The sequence below is a fragment of the Lutjanus erythropterus genome, chromosome 3 (assembly GCF_056507025.1).
Source record: "Lutjanus erythropterus isolate fLutEry1 chromosome 3, fLutEry1.hap2, whole genome shotgun sequence".
Classification (NCBI taxonomy): Eukaryota; Metazoa; Chordata; class Actinopteri; order Lutjaniformes; family Lutjanidae; genus Lutjanus; species Lutjanus erythropterus.
Window position 1 is genome coordinate 7,075,482 of NC_139319.1, and position 17,646 is coordinate 7,093,127.

A 17,646-nucleotide genomic window follows, 5' to 3' on the forward strand; every position below is an offset into this window, starting at 1 on the left:
TTTAAAATTCAATTTAATTTAGTAAGATTATTATGTATCACTTATTTATTAGTATTATTATAAGTATTATTATTTTAAAAGTATAATGAAGTCTTACTGTAAAGTGGTACCTTAAACAGTTTTTTTCCCCTTTAAATGGCTATAATTAGGTAAAGTTATGCTCATAAAATAAGATAGTGCTGATCTAAATCAAAAATAACGTTCTTAACAGATGGAAAAGTGTCTTGCGGTATGTATTACGTAATATTTGTGGTATGTCCCTTCATCCGTGGCTGACATTTGTAGAAGACTCAGAAAACTGCTCCCTCCTTCCTCAATGTTTACGTTCTGCATTTGACCTACATTTGACGTAGGCACGTGTGTTTAAAGCTCCGTATGGATCTATTTTGTCAGCTGTATAGACGTTATACATCTAGCCAATCGAAAGCGGGACTCGAGTGGAGCAATCGCAGCGGCGTTTGCAAATACTGCCCAGCTGGAAGGAGCTTTGCTCGTTATTGCTTCCGAATTCATTTTTTTGATACGGAACTCCTCTCACCCGTGCTGTTAATACGATGAAAACAAACGGCCCCGCGGAACGCCCCTGCGGAGCGACACAGCGGAGGAATGCAGTCGGCGGTGCTTCGGTCTTTATATTCGCCAGTGACTCCCTCCGCCCGTTCTTCATTTCCACAACAGTACAAGTGATTATCGACTCTCCGTGGAAGCTCTCCCGCGCTAAAATGGCAGTGTGAAGGCGTGCGGCTATCCTTGCAGCGGCAAAAACCCGGCAGTGCAACGGCTAACTGCACTGGCTATTTCTGGCAAAATGGCGTAAGTATTATTTATGTTTTTGGGACAATTTCACCACCCTGAGTATGTGTGACTTCAACAATCGCAAATGTCAACTCCACTGTCTAGTGTTGATAAAGTTAACAGACTTGTTGATTTCGGTTAAACGGCCGGATTGTTGTTCATCACTACTTAATAGAACTACTGGTAAAATAGCAAGTGTATCCCGTTGTGTGTAGACAGATTTCCTGGTTCGCAGCTGGGCATAGTGTCAGATTACAGACTGTCACTTTTAATAACCAGCCGGCGAGACAGTGTGTGTTGTGTTGGCATTAAGGAGGCATGTTGACGGTTGACTCGGTGAACCCGGTGAAAATTTTTCAAGCCCGTCATTAAAAGCTATATATTTTACAATGACAACAAGGCTGTTGAGTATTTTTCAATATTTGGTAGTGTTTGTGTGTATTTAACACTGACAACGTGGCGTGTCCAAAATGGCGCGCACTGTCCTTTTCACTCAGCCCTCGCACAGATGGCTCTGTTGTGAAAATGGCGGTTCCCCTCCCACATCTCCGTGGTGACTCGCTGAGGAGGGCGGGGTTACCGGCAAAAGCATGACCAAATTAGGAAATATTATCTCCCGGTGGAGGGCGGACCGTTTCCCATCAACCCATCGCTTTCACACTTCAGTGGAACGGATTAGCCAAAATTAGCATCCCCTCCCCCCACGTGCGAGACATTAGCACCCCTAATGACCCCAAAGCACAGGCTTAGAAGAAGGATGGATTGACAGTTGCAGTGTTTGCGTTAGGGTTGTCACAGTTACAATATGTGTACTTTTTCCAGGAAGTGCATCCTCTGTGGTGTTTATAGATATACAGATGGGGCTGGCCCATTTAACCCCCCCCCCCCCATTTTACAATGGTGGTTTTTATTATTGCAGTGTAATTTCTTGGAGTATTTGCAAATGAGTAATACTCATATTTGTACCCCTCAAATCTGTTTAACCTGAAGTGTTACATAATGCAATAAAAAAAGACAAAGTTGAAATGGTGTTTTGCTGAATAAACACCCAAAACTTTGATCGTGCTTTGAAGCTGCAATAATTGCAGTGTCGGTGAATATTAGATTAAAATAAAACATTTGCACGATTTAACATAACTTCTGGTATAAACAAAGCCGACTGCTGGTCTTTTATCCTAATACAGGAACAGATAATTTTGTTGGCTGAGCAGACACACATAATCTCTGTGCACCTTCCTGGTTTCCATTTTTATGTAATGCAGTGACATCACAATGAGCGTACACCATGATGGCAAGATGGAAGCCTTAGTTTTCTGCTTGAAAAAGAGTTAATGTTCTAGCTATTGTGGAGTTTTACATTTAATAGATTTAAACGGAATTACATGGGGGTCTGTTTTCAAAGGGTTAAAAGTGTTACCAGTCATGTGGCATGATTTTGTAATAGTATTTCAATATGTTTGTTTTGTCCCTACACCTTTTTCTGAAGGATAAAACATGGCTGTTCAGACTTGATTCCCTTTGTGATGGACATTCATTAGCTTAGTGAAAACTCTCAAAATGTTCCTGCCCATATTTCACCTCTTCAGTCAACATTCAAACTGTATACAGTCATCACTTTCTCTCCATAACATGGCTCGCATCTCTTTTTGTCCTTTACACAGGTCTCTCTCGGCAACCACCCTCAGCTTTGCTGCCGTCGACAGCAGTACCGAACCGCTCGACTTCCTCACGTCACCAGACTCTTTGTTGTTATTCACCCGTTCACGGCTATCACTGACCAGCAGCAGCCATGACACTCTCCCAGCTCGCCTTGGAGGACGTGGAGGCCCTGTACTTCGGTTAGTATTATGATGAAAAATGTTCACAAAGCACAGCAAACATTATTGTACAGCCCACAGAGCACCCATTATAGACAGGCTCGATAGTGTGGCAAATCCTGGACTTTTGTTTAACTTTCCAACGTTTTTGTTTTTTTTTAAATCAGATTATTTTAGTACGATATGAGATGGCTAGATGGCTTCACTGGGATATAAATTCAAACTAACCTATGTTAAGTAAGTATTTTGTGCAGAAAATTAGATATCTGATGAGGAAGTTCTTGTCCACAGGGCACTCGTTTCTGATGGCTGACCCCATGGGGCCCCTTCTGGACCAAGATGAAGAAGAAGCTCTTTCTCCCTCCTCCTCTCTAGAGGGGAAGGCGCCAGCTTCGCCCCCCCTCTCTTTCTCCTCCTACGCATCTTCCCTGTCTCCCTACCAGACCTTGTCGTCCTCCCCTCTCTCTTCTGCCTCCCCACCTCCCTCCCCTCCCACGTCCTTGTTCCTGGGAACCAAGGCTGGAGTGGACTCACTGTCCCTCCCCTGGCTGGGTGCCAGCGAGCTGCTCGACACCCAAGTTGGAGCAGACGATGGTAAAGGTGAGACTGAATTGAAATTTAATATTTAAGATCAGTCAGCTGAGGTGAACAGAAACTACTTGAGAATGAAGTAAAATCAGTAGCTTAAGTGTTGCTCATGTACAAAGTAAAATCTTGTGACTCCAGACGCACATTTTTAGTGTCAGTGAGTTCTTTTGTGGAAAAAGAACTTGAGGGCCAAAATGTTTCCACCACTGTTCTTAGAGGCAAAGCTGGGAATGTTAATTGCTTTCAGGCAAGGCATAAATATTTTACATGGGTGGTGGTAAAGCACTAATGGTTGGCCTGCAGGCAACATGACCTAGATGTTAAAATCAGGCTGCACTAAGTCACATTGTCCCCTTTTAAAAATGTTACTACATTACTACACATTTGATCGAGTCGAAAATGAAGAATGGTGGAAATATCTTTTGCAAGATGGCACGCATTGTCAAACACCAAAATTAAAGACATGAGTGAGTAATTGGTAGGTGTGGTGGGCAGTGGAGAACAGCCATTGGTTAGGAGATGGCAGGTGTGGCTCTGAAGGGTGTAGTTGAGACTGCCTCAAACTGGTTTTGTTAAGTGCGTAATTTCACAATGACGTGTATCCCTTTGTTGCAATATCCCCAAGGCCTGGTGTGAAGCTCATTGTGGTTCTTGGCATCTGTTAAGCTCAAGGTCCCTTGTTTACAATCTGAGGTCTTAATATGCGTCATCAAATCATAACAATACAGTGTGGCAGTCAAACGTTAACTTGCACTTAAGGTCATACAATAAATGAGTATCAAGACTCACATGTGATGTGAAACAAATTCCAGCGCTTGTATTATTTTGTGTCTGTATTCACTGAAAACATGGGTTTCTACAAGATAAATTTAAGACCATTATAAAGGCTATTTAAAGGGACAGTTCACCCCAAAATCAAAAATGCATATTTCCCCCCTGGTTTGCAGTGCTATTTATCCATAAACATTTTATTTTTGGTGTGAGTTGCAGAGTTTTGTCATTATCAGCTAGCTCCTTCAGAAATCTGCTCACAAGAAAGGGCTATGGATTATCTTGAATAGCTGTGTATGATTTTTGGAAAGAACTTCACAGATGTATTTTGTTGGTGGTTTGAGCACCACAAGCAGAGTGCCATTATGTCCCATTATATTAAAGAGAAGGCAGGCATCTCTACAGCTGATGTCTTCAGAACTGAAAATGTTTTGTTGTTTTGGGTGAACTGTCCCCTTGAGACATATGTCCCAAACTTGCTGGCAGAAAAGTAAAAATTATATGATTTTTCATGACTGATGTTTCGCTACAGTGTGTAAAATCCAGAGCACATCCACTTTTAATGTTGCAGTAGATCCAAATGCTGCCAGGTCGTTGCATACTGGAGTTGCAGGAGTTTATGTTGTCAGTGCAGATTAGGTCACTATGGGACCCGACATTGTTGATACTCCCAATACACAGAACACTGTTGTGTAATGGCAGGCATTTGCTGGTGGCTTTTTATGGAGGTTTGATGTTTGTCTTCTGTCCCATGTAACTCTAATGCCTTAAAACCAAATTTCCTAATTTGACTATTTGCCTGTACAGCCAGACTATTTTACTGTGCATCCACCTTCAAATTTGTTGTTTTCAGCAGGCCTCAGTGAAGCAGTAAATGCGCCGTTCTTAAGCCAGATGTGGCTGAACTCACATTTGCCTTGAATTACATGAAAGAATCTAAAGCATTTCTACTTAAAAGGTTTAAAAGTGCTATTATTTTGCTCACGAGAAGACACTGTTAGCTCATGCACCACATCACAAGACACAAGCTGGGTGTGCTCTGATAAATTTTGACCAGGCTGCACGGTTTGCATAAATGCTTATTGGTTCCATTTTAGTTTTGTTTTGTTGTAGCTGTGTGATTAATAAAGCTTTTCCCCTAACACCTTTAAAAACATTTATTTTAGATAATGCAACTTTACAAAAATATTAACTTCATTTTTAAGACACTCTAGGGCCTAAGTTTCAGATCACTGGAGTCCATGGAAACCCTGAATACCCAATCACCTTAGAGGACCTTTAAAGTGCCTGAAGTGATTTGTATCACTTATCTACTTCATCATTGTTTTGATCAAATATTAATGAATACTTCTCTCTGTCAGCAGATGATGCTTTTGCTGGCATGGACTGGATGTCAGAAAAAATCGACCTGAGTGAATTCGACCTGGAGTCCCTCATTGGCTCCTGCTCCTCTGATGAGTCTCCCAGCTCCCCCGAGGATCTCCTGGCCTCCCTCGACTCCCACATGGATCTGGATCTAGATTCATTTGACACATCCATCCCCATCCCACACGACAACCTGGAGCTGGGTCTGTCGCTGCCCAACATCCCCGCTCTCCCCCTGGACCTCCCCCTCCCCGGGCCAGCTGAGGCCAAGAAGACAGAGGTGGCTCCTGATCAGGAGATTGTCATGAAGTCTGAGCCTCCCTCCCCGGCTCCCTCTTCGTCTCCCCCCTCTCCAGCCTACACATTAGAGCTGGGGAGTGAAGTGGATGTCCTGGATGCAGAGAAAACTGCCACCTCCCTCACAGCCACCATCATTCCAGATCCCAGCGGAAGCCTTCAGACCAGCAACCCCATTGTGCTCTCTCTTCCCACCTCTGGCCACATTGTGGTGGTGCTCACCAACAAGGATGAGCCCTCCGTGGTGTCTCTCCCCGACCAGTCCGTTAAAATGTCTCCTCCATCCAGCTACAGTGACAACGACTCCGGCATTGAGTCCGTCGCTGGCTCACCTCCCCGCCTCCCCTCCCCTCCTCCCACCCCCTCTCCGACAGCTGGATCCTCCAGGACCAAACCCTACTCCAAACCAGAGCCCACCTCTGCCTCCTCCCCCTCGGCCAAGACATCCAGGGTCAAATCGGCGTCCGGCGCTCCCAAGGTCGTGGAGAAGAAACTGAAGAAGATGGAACAGAACAAGACAGCAGCTACTCGCTACAGACAGAAGAAGAGGGTGGAGCAGGAGCTCCTCGGCACAGAGCTACAAGGCCTAGAGAAGAGGAACCAGGAATTGACGGAGAAGGCTGAGTCCATCAGCCGAGAAATTCAGTACCTAAAAGACCTGATGGAGGAAGTTCGGAAGCACCGCCGAGGAAAGACCAGCTCAGTGGCTTAGTGACCAGATTGTCTGCTGTTGCAGAGTAGTGACAGCGTTGTTTCTGCTCCAATACTCACATGCCATTTAAAAAAAAAAAAAGTACACTTCAGTATTAGAAGTATGTGTTAAAGAGATTAAAGAATGGCATGTGAGGGCGGATGTATGAAACTCGCGACTGAACAGAAAAGAGGGAATGGCTGGATGAGAAATGAAAAGCTTATGGAAGTTGAGCTTATTAGTGTAGAGCAGGGGGCTGGGAGGTAGTCAGGTGAAGCATCTGTACATGCTTGTCTCTCAGTCCCCTGTTAGAGCCCCAGAATATACTTCCTGTCTTACTAGCAGTAGACTACTTGTACAAACAGGCAGGTTGTGTATTTGTAGACTAGGCATGCAAATCATGAGTCACCATAGCTCCTGGTATTGTAGTCTTGTAACCCTTTGACAAGAGATTCCCTCACACTCCCAGAATTAATGTCCAGACCGACCACACCCCCCCAGCTAAGCTTCAGTGAAGTCCTGTGTCAGTAAAGTGAGATACCACTTCTACCTTGTTGTTACCCACTCCTCTTTAACCCACTGTCACCCCCATTTTGATCTTCCTCTTAACAGCTTCAAGTCCAGAAAGGGGCCTCAACATATTTATGAATTCTCGATGTTACACTGTCGACATTTTTTTTTCTTGTGTATATACAATTATATACAATTGTGTTTTGTTATTTAATGCTGGATAAAACCTACTTATTTCTGAAGTAGTTCAGACTCTTTTAGCGCAGCTGTTTGGCTTGTAAAAAAGCTTTTCTTTTTCTAATAAATATCTATCAGTGCTCAAGTGGCGTGTGTCGTGTGCTTTACTGATGGCAGAAAAGCAGTAATGAAAGTGGATTTTTTAATTACCATTACTCAAGAATGTTTAGTTATGAGTGCACTATAAACTACTTTAGAACTGTGCAGTATGGTAAACATATTGCAATTACGATTCGTTTTTCATTCAGTACTTATGCTGTTAATTTACAGTTACCAAAAAAATTACAGCTTTTGTTATTTTGAAAAGAAATTGTTGCCCTAATTTCTTTGAATAATAGACTATAAAATGTTTGAGAAGAATTCTTGTCACGGTTACACAGAACCAAAGGTGAAATATATTAAGTATATTATTTAAGATGAATGAGTTTAAATAATAAAAAGTTCCTAACAAAGAAAGATGAAGGTGTAAAGAATAAATAAATTTATATAACTTTTTCACAGAAGATGTATTGATATATGTAAAAGGGTAAACACAGGTGTTTCCAATGATACTAATTAAGGTCCAGTTCCATTTAGTCTTTCCAGTTCAGAACTGTATTTAGTATCATTAGTAACACCTGTTTACAGTTTCATGCTAAAAAGGCTGCTGTGAAAAAGGTCTATTGACAACAAAAGATTGTTTACATTATTAGTGGGTTATTATAATGCTGATTTGCTTACAGTAGAACATCAGGAATAAAACCTATAATCTCAAATATGGTCAAAGTAGAAACAGTTAAGATTTATTGTTGGAAGTCAAGCTTAAATTAAATGTTAACAGGCAGTCATAAACAGTATGTACACAAACTAAACTTGGCTGTAAGAACGGAAACATGAAGTGTGTCATGGAGACGAGGTTTGGGGAAGTCTCATACTGGTTTGACGGTGCTTTTCAAGAGTTGTACCATCCTCATATTTACATGATCCCTGCATGAGTCATACAGTGTTTATTACCAGGTTTTGTTTGATGTGTCAAAGTGGTTGAACAGTGGTGAAATAAAGATGGATTACTGGCACAAAGACAAGGGTGTGAACAACATACCAGGTAGTTAGAAAATATTTTAAATTCTGCAACAAGACAAGGCAGCAGCCACCAATATTTACATGTTGAGTGATTCAAAGCTGTTATGTATCTTATTTGTTATTGTCAGTCTCGCTAAAAATCCACAAACTAGATCACTGAGCGTTTGTGTTAGCGTGTGTACCACTTCCTCTAACTTTATCAGGCAGACCAGTTCAAACTGGTCAACTTTCAGCTGTAAAAAGCTGAAGTGAAGTCCCATGTCGCTGCCCTGGAGCTAAATCTGCAGCTTTCGATCAGGAAACGAGAAACTAGGAGGAAGAAAGCGAGAAACACCTGGGCAAATGTTTTATGGGAAGGGCCTTGTAATTGCGAAACCAGACTGCACTCTCGAGTCTCACACCATTCAAAGACACGGGGGTGGAGGGAGGTGGGGGATCAAACCACAGATGTCACTGCACAATTTGCTTCAAAGCTTGGAGTGCCACAGATGTGTGTGTGTGTGTGTGTGTGTGGTCACATTTGGAGACATATTTTGGACATCAAAGCAGTTGATTTCAGCCTGTATTGCTGTTAACCATAATTACTATCTTAATTTCTGTCTTAATTGTGATAACGTCTAGGTGAGGGTTTGGTTATGATTACAGATAATGGGACTGGAATAAATCAGTGTAGTATCCCAGAAAGTGATCCTAACTTGTGTGTGTTGCAGAGTCGGCTCAATGTGAGGACTACTGTCAGGCAGCTGTGTAAATTTAGTCTTGGCAGTAAAACCACTGAAGCACACACGCAGACACACACTCCTCCCTGACAGATTCCACAGTAGTGAGGCCTTGCCCTCCTGAGAAGACAAAGATAAGAGGAGTGATCGAGCTGTTAGGCAGAGGGAAACAGATAATACAGGCTGCTTTATTATGACTTTAATATGTTGTCTACAAATGAGTTCTTCTGAAGATTAATATCTGAATGTGAAATAATTGTTGATTGACTGCATGTAAATTAGGGATGTCCAGATGTGTCAAAAAAGTACACACATTCTGTACTCAAGCAGAAGTACAGATACTTGTGTAAAAAGTGCAGACTCTGACATGTACTCAAAGTATAAAAGTAAAAAGCAGCCCTGTCTGTCTGTTACCTGTTCTTAAGCCTTTTACATCATTTTTCTTTTTACATCTTTTTCGTCTTATTGCATCTTTTGCATCTTGTTACATTATTTTGTCTTTTATGTTTTTGTTACGTTTTTTTCTCTTGTTGTCTTTTACGTTGTTTCTTGTCTTATTATTTTTTTTTTACATCTCATGTCTTGTTACGTCTTGTTACATTGTTTACATCTTTTTATGTTTTACGTCTTGTTACATCTTTTACATCTTTTTACCTTTTTTTTATATCTTATGTCTTTTACGCCCTGTTACATCTTTTGCATCTTTGTTATGTTTATGTTACCTGACCTTCAATCAACTTGAGAGTTGAAATGGACTGAACTTTAATTTTTGGGTGAACTATCCCTTTAAAAACATTCAGTACATTATCATTACATATAAATACACCATGTTGTTTTTCCTCATTGGTTATTTTATTCCTTACATACTTGTCTGAAGAAGTAGCCTATGTGTACATATATCTGGATGATGCATTGACTAAACAATCTATTAATTAATAATATTAAAGGGCCACACACTTCTCAGTGTTGGATTTACTCTTATTAGTCAGCTCTGACCTTTTTCCCCGGCAAACATTTTTGTTGTATAGCAGGAAAAGCGGAGGTGTGACTAATAATATGAACTGCCTCCATTTCATTTAAGAGTTCCAGGAAGCCAGTAAACAGTAGCTGACTGTATCCCAATTCACACTACATGCTGCACACTCAAAAAAAACCTGTTCATATTCATACTGACTCTTTAAAGTATACTTTTTTGGCAGTTCTGTAATGTGGATGTACTGCAAACCTGCGAAGAATTAGTATGTCGTATGAATTTGTGACTCAAGTGAGTATTTATGCTCATTAGTAACTGCCATTATTAATGTTACTGATTACACCTGTGCTCGTTCTCGGACGTGTCAAAATGGAATATGAATGCTTTGCAACCTGTATGGATGTTTAAGGTATCGATCAGAATAACCCAGACCAAGCAGTATTGAAACTTCCACTAGTGCACCGGTCTAGAAAAATGACCATTTGTATGGTTTTGCAACAGCCAATCACTGCAAGCGTTCTTCAGTTTAATGCAACATGTGACTAACACCGCTACTGCAGCAGCTACAACCCATACAGTCAGTGGTGGGATGAAGTCAATGCACTGTATTTGACCAAGCTGGCAGTTCAGCACAGTGAAATGCCACTAAAACGTTGAAAAGTATGGCATCTGATAAAAAATAAATGCATAAAATGCATAAGAATTATTTCAGGAATATCCCATTGACATGATGTGTATTGAATGAACTAGAAAAATATCAAATGGCACAATCTGTATGTGTTAGTATCACTTTAAAGGGACAGTTTTCAAACTCAAAAATGCATATTTCCCCCCCTTCTTTTTATTTGTGTAGATTTTTTTGGTGTGACTTGGAGAGTCGGGGAGTTTTCAGCTGTAGCGATGTCCGCCTTCTCTCCAGTATAATGGGACTAAATAGCACTCGTCTTGTGGTGCGAAAAACATACGTTTGAAAAATTCAAAACCACTGTCTCTTTCCAACAATCATGACAAGGTTGCTCGAGATAATCCACAAACCTTGTTGTGAGCAGTTTCATGCAGGAACTACTTTCTTTCTGCAGTAGAATCTCTCGTGTCTTCTTTAGAATCAGCTTTGTTTCTACTTCTTACATTGTGTGCAGTGATACTGACAGTGTAGAGCAGTATATATGCAGATTATCATGTATGTATGAATGTATATGTACATTGCAGACAGAATCTGTACAGTTGGTTGTATGTGCAGTATAAATAAGTACAAGATGAGCAGCACAAATATGAAAAGTACTGACACAATGCAATAGCAGGGTCACAGCCTCAGGGAAGAAGCTCTTCCTGAGCCTGATGATGTGGGAGTCGAGGCTCGTGTAACACAGGCCAGATGACCTTCTTTCAGTGGTCGTAAAAGAACAGTTTGGCACATTTCCATCTCTAGTAGATAGATTTATTTTTTACTGTCATCATATGAGACTTCATATTATCTGTGATGAAAGTTTTTTTTTAGCATACAACTTGAAATGCTGTTTTTACCACTTCTTAAATTCTGAACTTCAGAAATTCTTCCTCCGACTGCCTCTATCTAAAGATATCTAAAAATCTAAACAGTATGATCTCATTTTTGAAGGTAAAATAACCCAGTTGTGTTTATGTGTATCTAAGAGGGGAGCAGAACGTGCTTTAGAGATAAGTTTCATCCTCACATGAGACGTGACCTTAACAATCCAGGCTAAAGCTGAGGTTTATGTGCATGTGGGGTCTGGTTACTGTAAGAGGAACCTCAAACATACGTCACACACAGACCCCAAAAAGAGATTGAGAAGTTTTTGATTTTTTTTTACAAAAGTGAGGATTATTTTGAAAAGTGCAGGGTGAAATAAAGTGATATTCTGTACTTCAGACAGTTGACTGATGGAACAAAACTTTTTTTCAACCACAGATCAGATCATGAGAGGAGATCATGGGTGTGGTGGCTCCCAGCAAAGCACCACTGAATATTCTTGTCTTGTCACATTCTGCGGTCTGTACTAATCAGGATCACGGCGGTTTCATTCAGTTCACTTACTCACATTGACTGTGGTGGCGTGTTAGACGGTGTCTGTGCATGCTTGTGCGCGGCCGCGTGTCTTGATGGGTTTTTCATGACTGAACTGCTCAGAACTAAAGCCTCATTCTACGTACGACGCACAAGAGGCTGCTTTGTTGGCGGAAGATTTCAAAGTGGAGGCTTCTGTATTTAGAAAAGGCCAGAGGGAGTGATACATGAATCACTAAATTTACACTTCTGATTCAGTGTGATGCTTGTTTTTTGTTTTGCACACATATTTTTAAAAGGGCAAAACAGTTCATTCATGGATTGACGCATGAAAATCTCAGAAAGGATCTCGTGTGCTAAAACGTGCTATTGTTACAAAGCTGCAGACCATGAAATCTTTTTATCTCTGCTCTTACATTACTGTTAGTATGAAGTGTATTAAGAGTGTCACAGCTCATGGAATACTGTATTTATGATAACTGTGGTATTTAAAAAACAGATATAAAATTAATAATACATATATGATAATATTTTGTAAATCATGAGTCTTTTTTTAAATTATGTGTGAAAATACACATCAATATGAATCCTTATGAAAAAATAATGAGGTAATATATATCAGCAAAATATAAAGACAATTAATAAATGGTTTAGTAGATTTTTATATATAATATATTGCTAATTAGTTGGCTGGCTTGTATGTGTGTCGTTCTGGATTTTGTTGTTATTTCCTGTTTTATTTTGACATTCTAACCGCTTGTGTTGTTGCAGTTTCCTGAGTTTTCCCGCCTTTCATCTACCACACCTGCTGCCACTTACACACCTGCCCCTGATTATCCCCTTAGGCATCCCTGTGTATATATTCCCACTCTGACAGATTGTCTTTGTTCCTCTGTGACCTAGCTTTCTAGCATTTTCTGTGTTGGTTTTCCTGGATTTTCAACTTTGCCTATTTTTTTTTGTTTGTTTGTTTTTTGGGGTTTAAGAATTTTGGCCTACTCCCTGTCAGTTTTGTTAGCCTTTTTTTGGACCCCTTGTTTGGGTTAATTTCATTAACCCCAAAATGGGACCCTGCTACCCCTCAGCGGCATCACAAATGCCTTTTTTTTATTCCAGGATGGTGATGTTGCATTCATTTTCTCTATATGTGTGTGCAATCTGCAAGCCCACTGATAGTCATCCTGCACAAAACTGAAGTATAAAAACAACTGTCAGGTTTAGGGGTGTGGGTTGGCTGATTTTGTCATTATTCTAAGATAAGCTAAGCGTCTTTTGGCTTTCGCTTTATTTAATGTACACATATGAGCTGATAACTTCCATCAGAGCAAAGTTATCCAATCTCTTACTATATAATACACTGAGTTAAAACTAATGCTGTCCAGTGAAGAGCCCTGCAATAAATCTTGTCTTCATGAATGTTGGTATGTTCAGTTTTTTGTTGAGTCTGGAGGTGTTGATTTGGCCTAACTCTATGCTCATTTTGGAGGCTGTAGTTTGTGGTGCTGTTGAATTACAATACTGACAGATGTAATAGTTTTTCTTGCCTGAGTTGATAAAATATAACCACATTAAACGTTACTGCAGAGTAAATGTACTAGAGTGCATTAGCCTAGCTAGAGTGAGGAGTACCTAATAAAACGGTAGCTAAGTGTGCGGCATTAAGCCCTGCTCTAATTTCTTTTCCTTCTGATAAACGTTGTGTGTGTAGACGTGTTGCTGGGAGCCAAAGCAAGTACAACCGGTTTTGCAAGGGTACAAACTGAATTGTAGCCTTGTACAGCCTGAACTGCTGCAGGCTGTCGAAGCTATCCTCGACTATATTTCAAATTACATTACATGTCTTGATGGCATTTAGCTCACCAAGCCAAGGGGGTGAAACCTAGTAAGGCTGTAGGGCTATTCATAGTTTGTCTACTGTAAGACAGTGATAGCAACACAATCTGACACATTCTAAAATTCTGACCTCGGGCGGTTTGCACGTCTATTCCTGGCAGATTTTAACTATAACATGTACAACACGTGATGAATACTCTTGTACGAACATCTGTGGATATGACACATTATGTCACCTGTTGAATTGATTTTTATTTATGAATGGAAAATCCACCATGAACAAACTGGATTTATCTTGTACTGCAAACAGTTGACCACAAACAGATCAACTGGTTCCAAGTTTTTGCTCCCCCCACCCCACACACACACACTGTAAATTTACATTTCATGAACAACCTTGACATTACTCAACACAAAAACACAGGAAAGTCCTGGACCTTTTAACAAACCATTCACTTTTGTTTTCAGAAATTTCCCCTGAAAAATACATGAAAAACAGTAGATAACTTAAAGCTGATGATTTTGGATCGGTTGTCCTGTAGAAATTGGACGCCGTTCACCACAGTCTACGGTAAAAAATGTCCTCTGTTGTGGTGAAAACATCTCAGAATATGCTTATTAAGAGAAAGTACAAGTATTTATTAGATATCCTTTAACCTGCATGAGGACACGGCTGTCCTGCTAAAACAACTTCACATTTTTGCCAATAACTTCTGAATGGTGTAAATCAGCCATTCCAAACTGCCACAGCCAAACTTGAAATCTGAAAATCTTCTGCGACCCACCTAAACCTTTAATCAGCCCGCTAGACGAATTGTATCGATGACAAGATATAAGATACATTCTGGTGTTAATGTGACAGGTCACCAAATATGGTGTAACACCTGTTAAAGTAGGTCAGAAAAATGAAGAATAATACATAATTTAAATCCCACGGCTTTGTTTTATTAGTTCTGATTACTTTTTAAAAATGAATTACAAATAATCTATAGTAATTTCAAACTTGTAAAATTGAAACCCACCTGCAGGGCCTTCACAGCCCACTGGTGGGAACCACTGGTACTGGTGTTGGTGGTGAATCATTTTCTCTCATATACATGGTTCATTAACAGCACATCAAACGTGCTAATTTTTGTTTTTAAAAATAATTCCTTTGGCATCTTTGCAGTGTGGCGCCAGATGAAAATATCGCAACTAGCAGATAGATGGTTGCAAAATTGTGTGCAGACATTCATGTTCCCCAGATGAATTATAATGTAAGTTTGGTGATTCCAAGACTTTTCATTTAGTCATCAAAATCAAAATTTAAATTTGACACTCGCTTTACAACTAGCCTAAACAGCTATGGGCTATTACAGCCCTTTTTTGTCTAGCGCTAATTAACAAATGTTAGCATGCCGCCACACACAACTAATATGGTGAACATGGTAAACATTACACTTGCGAAAAATGAGCGTGCTAGCTTTATCACTGTGTCGGCCTGTTTGATAGCATGCTGATGTTAGCATTTAGCTAAAAGCACTGCAGTGTAGGTGTAGTCTCACAGAGCTGCTAGCCTGGTCTTGTTTCGCCCAATAAACCACAATAAAATCTTTTGTGCTGCTGTTCCTCGATCAAAATTTTATACAGCGACCCTGAACATGACAGCAGCTGCTACACAAATCTGAAATAAAGCTGATACACAAACAAGAAGGTTTTAAGCGCACTGAAACTACACTTCACAGATGCCGTGGGATGGCAGCGCTCCTCAGCTCCTTTGTTTTTACTATAAGGTTGACTCATACTCCACCAAGAATATAATTTGTCTGGCCTGGTTTTAAGATGATCTAAGTGATGATTCAGAGGCTTTTCCCACACATGACTTCAGCAAGGTTCTTCAGGGGACGCTGCTCTCTTTTACTGTTCCCCCAGCAAATGAGCAGATCTGAATAAATACTCTCATGAAACTCAAAACTTGAGTATCAGTGTTGGTATTGACCTCTAAATATCAGTTCATGACCACAACCAAACCATGGTGAAGCCCAAAACTATTTTAAGATTCGATGGAATTTTTTCCTGCGGGGATATTTGGTGACCACAAAAGTGAAAAAGCTGACAGGACATGGAAAGTGTGAGAGAAAGCTCCATCATGCTCTGTATATGCTTTCTGTGATGGAAAACAGGTGAAGGCAGGACTACAGGCGCAAATCCACGTCAGCAGGCTTGAACACACGACACTTTACTACGGCTACTGCCATTTGTCACCATAAACCATTAGGTCCAGATACACTCATAAACTACATGTGGCTGAAGCATTAAACAGACCCTAAACACAGTAAATATGTGAGTTAGTTACAGTGACACAGAGTGAGGAAAGAGGCCTCTTCCTCCAGAGATCTCTTAACCCATTCATGACCTCAGGAGCAGTTGCATTAATAAGAGAGAATCTGAAATCCTCCTACAGTCAGTGTTTATGGCTTCGTTCGTCATTCGTTTGACATCTGGCCTGAATTATGGCACAACAGTTTGTTGCATCACATCCTGCCAGTAAATGTTCCTACTTCACACCTCCGTTCTGCACCCGTAAAACCAAGAAGCTGTGAGGCAGTAAAAGTAATTTAACCACCTGAATACATTTATGTCGCTGTAACTAAGTAGCTTTTTTGTGTAAAAAAAAAATATACTTCTTCCATAAATATAAATTGAAGATGTATTGCAGGAGAACTAGCTGATAAACTTGTTATTTTCTGAATCCTTTTTCTATCTAAAATGAAACAGGTCTGGCTATGTGAGACTATGACCATGAACCTAATAGGGATGTAACCAGATTATCTTCGACTATGCAGCTCTTCTATTGGTAAGAATTCCTGTTGAAAGTTAACCTGTTGATTTTAAGCAGATTTTTATTTTTTACACCGGAAACTTTACACACATAGTTGAAACACTACAAGAGCACTTCTAAGTCACGTTGAGAAAGATATTTTGGTAATTCTGGACTCCTCTCCTGAATTTCACCCGCTGTGACCCTCTGCCCACTCTGGCTGAGTGAATCATCGCGCTGGTCTTCAGCTGATATTCTCTGCAGAGGATCTCTGAGCAGCTGAGCTCATTACTGAGGTCATGGGCTGCAGATTAGGAAGACAGATTTACTACCAGAAAGTGGGACGACACATTTGTTCACTGTACCTTCAATGCCTTTCATGTGCGAACCAAAGGAATGAAGATTTGCTTTGACATATATTGGAAGTAATGAGAAACCATATCCCCATATATATTCCACAACATGTCAATGAACTGTCAGTTTCTCTAAGAACGCATCACTAAATAAAACTAGGGGATGCAATTTCCAAACAAACAGCAGTGTGCATGTTGTACGTTGAAAAGCTGACGCTAAACTGCACTGCTGGCCTTGAAAGTTAAATAAATACAATAATGTATGAAAGATGTGGAATATTTTAAGGTTTGTTGAGAAGTTAATCATAAACTGAACTGCTGGCTTTAATTTGTATGAGGAAGCAACTGAAGGAGTATGAATAGTTGGAAAAGTGGAAAAGGGATGAAGAGTGCAGAATATAGTGTAAGCTGGGAGCTAAACTGCATTGCTTCTCTTGTCTTTGGGAGCTAAACTGACTTTAAAAGTAAAATAATAATACCGACATTGCATGAAAGATGTGGAATATTTTAAGGCTTGTTAAAAAGCAGACACTAAACTGAATCGCTGGCTTGAAAAGTTGAATAATACCCAAAATGTACAAAAGATGTGGCACATTTTACACTTAATATTTTAAGATATAATTTAAAAGAGCACTAAATAAAATTGCCATACATACAGAACACAACTATACAGAAAACATATGGCTGATTGATGCTTTCTGCAATATATGAGAATATATGAGTATTCTACCATTTGTTTGAGGGACAATGTGTGACGACTCCCCTGCATAATATATCTATCTATTTTGCATTAACAAAGAGGCATACAG

The 17,646-nt window shown here is 40.2% G+C and overlaps 1 protein-coding gene across 2 annotated transcripts; it reads left to right on the top strand.

The window, feature by feature from the left end:
• The first annotated feature begins 649 nt into the window (after window positions 1–649).
• On the top strand, window positions 650–7,156 carry atf4a (activating transcription factor 4a). 2 transcript variants are annotated; one of them, XM_084714824.1, is made up of 4 exons: window positions 650–813; window positions 2,457–2,633; window positions 2,904–3,212; window positions 5,333–7,156. In XM_084714824.1, exons 2-4 carry the CDS (start codon window positions 2,585–2,587, stop codon window positions 6,343–6,345), a joined length of 1,371 nt encoding a protein of 456 aa, XP_084570950.1. In that variant the 5' UTR covers window positions 650–813; window positions 2,457–2,584; the 3' UTR covers window positions 6,346–7,156. The 2 variants fall into 2 exon arrangements, with proteins under 2 accessions (XP_084570950.1, XP_084570951.1); XM_084714825.1 differs by having other exon boundaries at window positions 5,336–7,156.
• The last annotated feature ends 10,490 nt before the right edge of the window (window positions 7,157–17,646 follow it).

What these genes read in the sequence shown, in the direction of transcription:
- atf4a (XM_084714824.1), top strand. Translation starts at nt 2,585, where the DNA reads ATGACACTCTCCCAGCTCGCCTTGGAGGACGTGGAGGCCCTGTACTTC. An exon ending in CGTGGAGGCCCTGTACTTCG is followed by an intron (nt 2,634 to 2,903) that starts GTTAGTATTATG and finishes TCTTGTCCACAG; the next exon opens with GGCACTCGTTTCTGATGGCT. An exon ending in TGGAGCAGACGATGGTAAAG is followed by an intron (nt 3,213 to 5,332) that starts GTGAGACTGAAT and finishes TCTCTCTGTCAG; the next exon opens with CAGATGATGCTTTTGCTGGC.